Genomic DNA, 11,331 nt, shown 5'->3' with positions numbered 1-11,331 from the left:
TATGTTACTACCAAGTGACTATCAATTAATCTCACCGTTAGATCGATTATGTTGATCCAACGGTTATATTTATTTCCATCTTTGTATGGTCACAGTTCCCAAATTTTATACTTTATATTTATTTTCACCTTTGTATGTATGGTTATGATTTTTCATTTTTAAAGAAAAAGGGTGCATGTCAGTGTAATAATATTTTGGATAAAATCAAAAATTTCATATGGTTTTATTTTCAATCACTTACATTTTTTTTAAACACTTATCTCTTATTGTGTCTTTTTTTCATCTAAAGAGAAATTATAACCATATAAAGATGAAAATAAATATAACCGTTGGATCAACATAATCTATCTAATGGTGAGATTAATTGGTAGTCACTAGGTAGTAACACAACTTGGTTGTCACAATATCCTTATCTTGAATTTAAATGAAAAAAATGGCATAAAGAAAGAAAATTACATGTTAAAATACGACACCGTTTAATGTGACTATTAGTTCCAATAAACCTCCTCGATTAAAGAGGGTTTGTCTAATTTATTTTCTTCTTACTCAGGCTTCGAGGTTACGAAACGGGTATGGCGATGAGCGAAGAGAATGGGAAGAAGGAAGGAAGCAACTTGCTTGGGTCACCGACCTTCAAAGAGCTTGGGAATGGTCGTTTCAAGTGCGTAGAGACTGGTCACGAGTTGCTCTCTAAGGACATTGAGTCATACTCTCACAGTAAAAAGTGCCGTTTAGGTCTCGTCGATTTTGCCTTGTCCAATAGTAAACCTCCTCTTAATATGTTCAAGCAAGACCCTCTCTGCCGGTAAATAATAACCCCCCTTTACCTTTTCCATCATGTTTAGAATGTTTTTACTATCATGAGGTTTTAGATTTTGTCATGAAACAATTATCTCCAAAGTTACAGACTCACCCTACCTTGTGCTGCTGACATTTAATTTTTTTTTTTAATTTTTTTGAGGAATAATAAGGTCAACAATGGAGTTGTGCAGAAAATCTGAAAAATTGAACTGGAATGGAACTTAACCGAATAAAAAGAATTAGAATTTGTCGAACTGATTTAAGAACCGGACAGAAAGAATCAAACTAAATCTTTTTCTTTAAATAGTATGTATATATTTTTTTTCATTTTACTTTTTTGCCTTAGACCGGTTCAAAATCGATTCAGAACAGGTTTGGAATCGAAACCGGCTCTGTTTGCCGAACCAAACAACTAAAATTGGTTTGGTTCTGTTTGACATAGAAAATTGAACCGAACCGTGCCCACCCCTTACTCAACAAGGATTGAACTCTGGATCATATAATCATGGAGGCTTTAATACTATGTTATAAACTAACTATTGAAAAAGTTTAAAATGTTGGATAAAAGTGCATGAATGCTTTTTATTTCCAACTGATTTAACAGAAAAACGTTAAGCTCTTACAAATAAACCTCTTAAAGTTTAGCCAATTTTAATACTTAATTCATAAAATTCCGGCATATTGGCGACCTAATGTGACATGCACTTGATTATCTCTCTGTTAAAAGATTAAATCTAACACTACCAAGCTTCAAGGGGTTATGTGTTACCAAACAAACTCTGAATAAAATATGAAAATGAGCCAAATTTCAATGGTCCAATCAATAATTTATCCTATGTTATATGTCTGTTATGGTTTGGCGATTTTATTCACAAGTATGTGATAACATAGCTATTTGTTCTTCTTTCCAGTTCAAAGTTGATCTGTAAGCTAACCGGAGATAAAGTCAATAAGTCCGAGGAACATATCTGGAAGCATATGAGTGGGAAGAGATTTCTCAATAAATTAGGTTAGTGATGCCTTCTACTTACCCAATTTTTGGTTTGGAATAATGTGGTTGCTTAAATAATGTGGTGAGGCTCAGTTTTCCTACTAGTATTTACAGATTATAGGATCTGCGAATGCATATGAATTTTGTAGAGCATCATAAACTGATGCATTTTAGCTTCTATAAACAGAACAAGAGGAAGAAGAGAAGTTGTCGTGCCATGGAATGGAAGGTGAGGAGAGCTTACAGGAGCCGCAAAGTGCAGATGATGGTGGAAAAAAGGATAGAATGAAGAAGAAGAAGAAAAAGAATAAGGACAAGGGAGTTGAAGAGATTATTTCTGAAGTTAGGAAGTCTTCTAATGAAGACAGTGACACAGAAGAGGAAAATTTCTGGATGCCTCCTGTTGGAGATCGCTGGGACCATGATGATGGAGGAGATCGATGGGGTTCAGATTCAGAGTCAGAGCAGGAAACTGAAGAGGGAGATGTAATTGGTATGTTTACCTCTCATGGTTGCCCAACTCAAATGGGATTTAATGTTACAATAACTTGGACTGAAAATGATATTACTTAAATAATGACACAATTAGATAAAGAATAAAGAAGGAATGTAGGAATTTAGACTTACATCAAATTTTTGATTAGAAATTGACACATCTAGAGGCAAGTGCTTGGCTTATTTGCTGTTGGGAAATATTATTGTTATAACAAAGTATTATCTTGAAAAATTGAGTGATTAAGTTTTTGTCCCAGTGGAAAGTATTGGTACAACTGATAGGTTCTGAATTTATCAGTGAAAATTAGAAGGAAAAACAAGCTCCAAGTACTTTGTTATAAACGTGTAATGTAGAAACAGTATGAAAATTGGACATTAAAATATAGAATATCAGAGAAGCAAAATGGCATCTCTGCCCTATGTCTAAAACCACCCCAAATCACCCAAATAATCAATGCCCCTTACCCCTCCCTCCATTCCCTTCATATTCACATCCCTTCTATGATTGAAACATCCTCTTCACCAGTTTTTGCTGCTGAGTGTCCATTCTGTTAGTGCCACCTTTCTCCTGCATAAAAACATCCTCCACTACACTTCCCATCTCATTCCCCATTCTACCCTTCTGCTCCATTTCCTTTTTATGATATACATGAATTAGAGGCTGAGCCCTCCTCCCCACAGTGAGTAGTACCTTCTTATGATAGTACCTTGTTCACAAGTTTACGAGTAGTCAAAACTTCTTCAGGAAAAACTTGCAACTCCCACTCCTCAATCAAACAGGTTGGAATCTGTTGACAAGGAAGACTAGCAGAAGCGCTCTTAGGCTCTGACACATGAAAAATAGGGTATAGTAGTTGCAGCTTGTAAGCTACTTCAGCACCCTGTCCAACACCTCAAATGTACCATAAAACCGTGGACTTTGTTTCTCATTAGCCCTTTGAGCTACATTTTTTAGTTTATACGGCTGAGCCTTCGAATGAACCATGTCTGGCACTTTAAAATTCCACTATCAGCTTGGTTGGCCATTAGCTGCTGAAACTTCAACAGATTTAGTTATAACTCATCTATAGTTGATCTACGTCAGCCACTACAGTATTTTCTTTGCAGAAAGGAATTATACATGGAGGGTCAGGACCATACAAAGCCTAATTGAACCACAATTCAGCCCAAGCCTGCCACTAACCATTGATTAGGGTGATCATTAGCAAAACACTATAATTAGGTCTCAATTGTCCCATTAGTCACCTTTGTTTGTCCATCGGTTGGCAGTAATAGGATGAGCTAAATCTTAACTTGGTACTTGAAAGTCAGAACAATTCCTTAACTTGTCCCATTAGCAAAACACTATAATTAGGTCTCAATTGTCCCATTAGTCACTTTTGTTTGTCCATCGGTTTGCAGTAATAGGATGAGCTAAATCTTAACTTGGTACTTGAAAGTCAGAACAATTCCTTCCAAAACATACTGATGAATATATGGTCTCTGTCGGAAACAATGGTGCTTGAAAAACCATGCAGCCTGTTGAAATTATTGGGATTTAGGGATAGATGATGAAAAAGGGAGAAGATTGAATAACATTGTATATTAATGTCATATGAAGTGATACAAGAGATAAATCATTATACAATATTTAATATTCAATAGTAGACTCCTAAAATAAGGAAACAAATCATGAAATATAAGGAAATAGAGAAACTAATGCTAAGAGATTCTCTATTCTACTGTAAACTATATTAAGATATAATCTTAATATTATACGAGATTCTCTATATATTCTAACACTCCCCCTCAATCAAAAAATTACTATGCTTTAGATTGTTATAGATAAAACCCTTAAAAAAAGAAAAATAAATAATACAATTTATGCTCCACTAAATAGAAAAAGAAAAATAAATAATGTAATTTATGCTCCAAAAAATATGGTTTTCAGAGGTATAACAGGGGGACGTTGGCATGCAATGAAGGCAGTGACAATGGGTCATCAAGGACAATGACCAATGGATCTTCAAGAACACTAAAGGTGAAGATAAAAGGCCGCACTAGAGGTGGCTAGGGCTAGCTTGCATTTGGGAGAAAGGCCAAGGCCGGACTGCATATCTAGGACATAGACCGACGAGGCCAGGCTACATCTGTGACATAGACTGATGATTCCAAGCTTCAACTGGGACATGTGATGGGGCAAGAATCCAACTAGGACAAACGAGGCCAGATATCAAAGACACATGTCTATGCCATTGGTTCGCAAGGTTGTCGGAAAATATTTGGTGTCGATGACGACGACGGTTGATAGGGGTTGACAATGATAGGAAGTTGTTGGAGAGACGAAATGACAAAGAGATGGAAGCAGATGGTGGGTGGAAGATGGGAGACTAAAACTGGAGTAGGATGGTCATGAAAACAAATTAGAGCTTCGAACTTTTGGGAACTCAACAGTGTAATATGACCAGACAGGTCATGGAGGATCGTATTGCTTTGATGCCATGTTGAAATTATAGGGATTTAGGTATAGATGGAGAAAAAGGGAGAAGACTGAATAATATTGTATATTGATGTGATATGAAGTGATGCAAAAGACAAAGCACCAAGATCCTTTAGATGCTCTAAACTATAGTAAGATATAATTTTAATATTATATGATATCTTCTAGTTGAAATACTTCAACAAGCTGTATAATGGGGATGGAGATACAAGCGAGGTGGACTTAGAGGACGCGTGTGATGATATGAATAGAAGATTTGTACGCAGAATTAATACACATGAAGTTAAGGAGGCTTTAAAGAGGATGAAGACTAATAAAGCCTTAGGGCCTGATGGTGTCCCTATTGAAGTGTGGAGAGGCCTGGGGGATGTGGCAATAAAATGGTTGACCAATCTTTTTAATAAGATTCTCCAGACGAATAAGATGCCTGATGTATGGAGGAAAAGTATGATTGTGCCTATCTACAAAAACAAGGGAGATATACAGAATTGTTCAAACTATAGAGGCATTAAGCTAATGAGCCATACTATGAAGTTGTGGGAGAGGGTTATTGAACATCGCTTGAGGAGAGATACCAAGGTTTCTATAAATCAATTTGGATTTATGCCAGGAAGATGTACCATGGAAGCAATTTTCTTGATGCGACAACTAATGGAAAGATACCGAGAAAAGAAAAAGGACTTGCATATGGTGTTCATAGACCTTGAGAAAGCATACGATAGGGTTCCAAGGAAAGTTTTATGGTGGGTCCTGGAGAAGAAAAAGGTTCCATTAAAGTATGTAAAGGCAATCAAGGATATGTATGATGGGGCTACTACATGTGTAAAAGCTTGTAACGGATCATCAAGTTATTTTCCTATCACGGTAGGTGTACACCAAGGGTCGACTCTAAGTCCTTACCTCTTTGCCTTAGTTATGGATGAACTAACAAAAGATATTCATGAGGAAGTGCCATTGTGTATGCTTTTTGCAGACGATATTGTGCTTATTGATGAGAGCAAGGAGGGTGTTAATAGAAAACTTGAATTGTGGAGAAGCACATTGGAATCCAGAGGATTCACATTAAGTCGAAGCAAGACTGAGTATCTGAAGTGTGAGTTTTCTCTGGTACGAGATGAGGACCAAGAACCTGTGCATCTAAATGGTCAAGAGGTACCCAAAAAAGATGCTTTTAAATACTTGGGCTCCATTTTACAAAACGGTGGAGAGATTGATGAGGATGTAAATCACAGAATCAGAGCAGGGTCGATGAAATGACGCAGTGCATCTGCATTTTTGTGTGACCGCAAAATCCCCCTGAAGTTAAAAGGAAAATTCTATAAAACGGCAGTAAGACCGGCAATGCTATATGGAGCAGAATGCTGGCCAGCACATAGGCAACATGAGCATAAGATGGGAGTAGCAGAGATGAGGATGTTAAGGTGGATGTGTGGTTACACAAGGATGGATAAGATAAGAAATGAAGATATTCGACGAAAGGTCGGAGTAGTACCGGTAGCCGAGAAGATGAGAGAACATAGATTGAGGTGGTTTGGGCACGTGATGAGAAGACCCATGGATGCTCCTGTAAGAACAGAAGTTTGTTACCAAGAGCTCAACACAAAAAGAGGCAGAGGTAGGCCGAAGCTTACTTGGGGGAAAGTAGTAAAACAAGATTTAATGGAGTGAGATATAGATTGGATTGGCGGACAGTATGTCTTAGAACGGAATGGAGAAAAGCTATAAGTATGGTGGAGGGCTAGACCCGCTGTTATTCCTATGTTCCAGATGGTCCCTTTTTAGTCCTTTCCCCCTTCATTTCCCCCACTTCTTCTTGTCCCTTTCTTTTTTACTTTTATTTATTTATATATACATATATTGTTATTTTATTTTATCTTATTTTATATTTTTATTTTATTTGTTTATTTTTATTTATTTATTTTTGGCTTTTTTACTTTTTTACTTTTTTTTTTATTTTTTTTATTTTTTTTAACTTTTTTTCAACCGTTTTGTATCTTTCATGTGGGTTCATCTACCACCGACCCCAATTAATTTGGGATAAAGGTGTTGTTGATGTTGATGTTGATGTTGATGATATCTTCTAGTTATATGTCCTAGTGGTATAGAATTCAATTCTTGTCGTCTCCATTCTTCTAATAATTTTTTTAGCACAAAGTAGTTGGGTCTTGTGCACCATCCACACTTGGCATGAGCATGTGAGTTAAGAGATGTAATCTAAAACCATATATGTGTTTTCACCTAACAACTTAAACTTTTGAGAGAATTGGTTCATGAAACAACCTGATTTACTCTTTCACAAAAGCTTGAGCTATTTCCTTAGAAGTATAAGGATGACGCTGATGAATGAAATGTGCATATGTGCTCAAGTGATCTACCACCACCGTAATATAGTTTGATCCCGTAGCTTTAGGTAGTCCCGCAATGAAATCCATGGAAATATCTTCTCAAACATGATTAGGAATAGGCGGTGGCTAATACAAATCCGCATGCTCGAGAGCTTGGAACTTGTTCTGTTGATGAACCGGACATTCTGCTACATACTTCTCTATGTCCCTCCTCATGCCATTCCGATAGAATACCATGGCTAATCCTTTGTAGGTTCTGGTCACCCATGAATGGCCTCCCCAAGGTGATTCATGAAATTTCTTCATTAGGAGTAGAATACATGCTGATTTTCTCTGTAAAACTATCCTTCCCTTGAACCAAAGACACCCTTTTGAAATAGAATTCTGAGGATGTGATATAGGGTTTGGGGCACCTTCGGCATAAGCAAGCAACTTCAGTTGATCATCTGCCAATAATTCCTCAGCTTAGTAAATTAAATCTGAATTAGTGATCATGGATGTAGCATTGACCCAAGATAAGTATCAGCTCCCTTGAGTAATAATTGGCTTTTATTAACCCGCATTTGATGTTCATCTGCTAGTACCTGCTGCTGTAATAGAAATTTTAAAATTTTGTGGTCTGTGTTAATAATAAAGTGATTCCCCTACAGATATTGCAGCCATTTTTGAACAGCAAAGAGTATGGCCATCAGCTCCCTTGCATAGATAGACTTAGCTTTAGACCTCTCTGAAAGTGCTTGGCTAATGAATGCCAAGGGCCTTCTTGCTGCATAAGGACTGCACCAATCTCAAAGCCATAACTTGAAGCATCTATTTCAATTTCAATCACTGGAATGAGAAATTTGTTAGGGATAGTTAGTTAGTTACACTATTAAGCGTCCTATAATCTACACAATAATGCCAACTGCCATATTTATTCATAACCAAAATAAGTATGCTGGAATACAGACTTGTACTTGGCCATATTAATCCCGCAGCCAACATTATCACAAACTTCTCAATTTCGTCTTTGTGGCAATGGGGGTGTCTATAAGGTCGAATGGTGGAGATTTGGGCTCCTGCTTTCAACACAATAGCATTATCACACTCCCTCTTCGGAGGCAACGCTGAAATATCCTTAAACAATTCCTTATACTTCTCTCCTGATTCTCTTATGGTCTTTGGAGCAGTAAACTCTTATGGTCCCATCGTAGTCATCATACCCAACTGGCCAACTTCACATAATAAGCTTTAGCTTCATTGCACATTTCCTTCATCATTGCCTATAATGAGTCCACTAGCCTTGAGAGTGCAGGGTCTCCTTTTATCTCTATTACCTTCCCATTCTTTTGTATTTGAAGCAAAAATGTTGTCTTTGGTTAGCAGTAAACTCCATTTGTTCAGTGCCACCTTTATCTTGCGTAACAACCTCTTCCATTACAGTTCCCGGCTCATTCCCCATTCCACCCTTATGCTCCCTTTCCTTTCTACAATGAATTGGAGGATGAGGCCCGTTATTTAAAGGCCCATCAGCAACCTAGTTAAGTCCGGTCTCATCACACGTTCACATTATTAGTTTATTACTTGTTCCTTATCCCAGTTACGGGTAAGAGTATTGGTCTCTCATATGGTTCCTTATTTTACTTCTACAAGAAAAATTAACTGAGTAATGACATTGTTTTCATAGACGATGGTGCTGCTGCTGAGGATTGCAAGGAGTCAGAAGAGTTATCATTGAGGTATTTGGCTTCTGTATGAAATACATCAAATGAAATAGTTTCTAAATGTTTAGGACAAGTCAGTGACATTGCCCAATTTTCCATATTGGCACAATTATATTTGAATTTGTTTTTCCCCATACCCTGCAGTACGAAAAGAATGTCCATAGAAATTGGACCAAGCAGCTTTGCCTCAAGAAAGAAGAAAAGTAAGAAGAATCACTAAACTTAATATATGTTGGTAAGGTTAGTTGAAGAGAAACTTGTGCAAGACAGAACTTTTGTAGTCAATGCAAGAATTAAGGCATGTCAGCCCAGGTTATATGCATGATGATACAAAGTGGATCTGGTTACAAAATACAATTTCTAAAAGAATTGTTTCTTGTATAAAGAATCTGTTTTCTTCAGTGGATTTGGGTGAGAGCAGCATGAAGCTTAGTTAAATTTTTAAGTCTTCAAGCTAAACATGCAGTCAAAGCCAAGCATGTTTTTGGCATTATTGTAGGTCGATAGTTTTTTTATGATCCTGACTCAACCGAATTCTTTACTTATTCTTGGTAGGTAATGAGTTTTATCATTCTGTTTCCAATTAAGCACTTATTTTGTGATTTCACCACTGTTGCTTTAATATTCCTTTATATCAGTTATGTCAGCAGCAATTTTTGTGTGGAGACAGTAAATTTATAACTTAGTATGAGCTAATAGGCTTTAGTAGCCAAAATCTCTGTTGTAATTGGTTCATGAATTCATTGAAATGGTGCGCATGCAATGGCAAGTAAAGGGAAGATAGCTTCTTTTTTTTTATTTTATTTATTTTTTTAGATATTTCAATTGGTTCATCGCTTCGCGACTAGTCCGATACAGGGCAAGTTTCGGGATTAAGGTTTAAATCCTTTTCAAAGATGGTATTGTGGAGGATCGAATATATGCTCTCACCCCCACATTGGTATAATGATTGCCTCGTTTATTAGTTTGTGAATAATAATGACCTTATCTTGCATTGTTGTTTTTGGTTTTATCTTGTTTTTGCCCTTGAATGATGGATGGAACACTCAGATAGAAAAACAGATTAAAGAGCGACCAGTATAAGTGCAATTGTAGTGCTTACCACACAGATGAAAGGATAGCATTGTGAAAAGTCACGAGAACTGCTTTATTAATGATCTTTCGGTTAGTGGCTAAGCTTTTGGTTTCTTTATTAAGGTTCTTTCTTTACAAATTGCAATATGCAGACCATTACATATAACATAGTTGCTATCTCCAAATACAATAGGAAACCTCCCAATGAAATTTGGCAGCGACGCGAAGGGAGTCCAGTAATTTCACTAGTTATGATTCATAGGTACAGTTATATCTCAAATGAGCTCCAACGTTCTTAATTTTTCTTTTTGTAGTTTGTGGAATATAAATGGTAAAAACTGTATTTGATAAAATTGTTTTATTGTCCTGATCCAGAGAATGAACACGTAATTCAAAAATACAAATAAAATAAAAACAACAGAAAAATATTTCTGTAGTTAATGCAAATAATTTATCTGTATTTACTTGCAAAACGATGTTGTTTTGAGATTGAAAGATTAGAAAATTATAATTATAAAGATTGTAATAAATTTGAAATAAATTAAAATTATAAAAATACCATGATTTTCGTCTTAAACTGATGTCGTATTGGGCTTACTGCATATAACTTATCTGCAGCAGAAAAAGCGAACCCAAAAAACAATTATGCATAAACAAAAATTTATTAGGGAAAAAGAAAAATTTCAAATTATTAATATGAAATATAAATTAAATAATTTATCATAATATATAATTTTATTTAATAAGATTTAGCAAATGATAACAACTCCATGACAAATGTTTCTCTGCTAAAAAAAATTAAAAGCTTGATCATTGTTGAGACGAGGCATGCACATGATGGAGGCAAGATGCCTATTTAATGTTTTCACTTTTTATTGTTTAAAAAAAAATGAAAATAAAAAAGTGAGAAGTAAGAACGGTCAATTTCATCTCTAAATTGGGACGGGTAATATTCTTTCTTTATTATAGACGAAATTAAGAGCATATTTTAAAAGAAAAATATTTTGTCCTAAATATGGGAATTATATGTTTTTCCTTTCAAAATCCGTCTCTACAGAAAGAATTTATTTTATCGGTATTTTCATCCTAATTAGGGTAGATTGTTTTTTCGTCTCTAAATTTATCCTAATTAAAGATGGAATATTTTATATCTCTACAACCTGTTCCTAATTCATATAATATTTAATAGTTAAATGAAGGAAAATCAGGTGAGAAGTGAATACAAGGGTTAAAATTAATTTGTTTATTCATAGTGACATAAGATTATAAAATATCAAGATTGTCTTTAAAACAAAATGTTTTTTTACTTTTCAGAGAAGTTGGTTTTTTTTTTTTAAAAAAATATTCCAATCGTTTCATCATTCGTGACAAGTCCGATTAAGGGCGGATATCGGGATTAAGGTTTTAAATATCTTCCAAAGATGATATTGAGAAGGATCACGT

At 35.6% G+C, this 11,331-nt stretch overlaps 1 protein-coding gene across 1 annotated transcript; it reads left to right on the top strand.

Annotated features, from left to right (window-relative positions):
* Positions 1–534: 534 nt before the first annotated feature.
* Positions 535–9,421, top strand: LOC133308520 (uncharacterized). The gene is made up of 5 exons (XM_061509142.1): positions 535–805; positions 1,713–1,810; positions 1,980–2,285; positions 8,778–8,829; positions 8,959–9,421. The coding sequence occupies exons 1-5, from the start codon at positions 573–575 to the stop codon at positions 9,032–9,034; spliced, it is 765 nt and encodes a 254-aa protein (XP_061365126.1). The 5' UTR covers positions 535–572; the 3' UTR covers positions 9,035–9,421.
* The last annotated feature ends 1,910 nt before the right edge of the window (positions 9,422–11,331 follow it).

This window comes from Gastrolobium bilobum, unplaced genomic scaffold (assembly GCF_033153095.1).
Source record: "Gastrolobium bilobum isolate Gb01-03AN ecotype WA unplaced genomic scaffold, APGP_CSIRO_Gbil_v1 utg31120, whole genome shotgun sequence".
NCBI classification, from domain to species: Eukaryota; Viridiplantae; Streptophyta; class Magnoliopsida; order Fabales; family Fabaceae; genus Gastrolobium; species Gastrolobium bilobum.
Note: the sequence above shows the minus strand (reverse complement) of the source record. Positions and strands in the feature narration are given on the sequence as shown.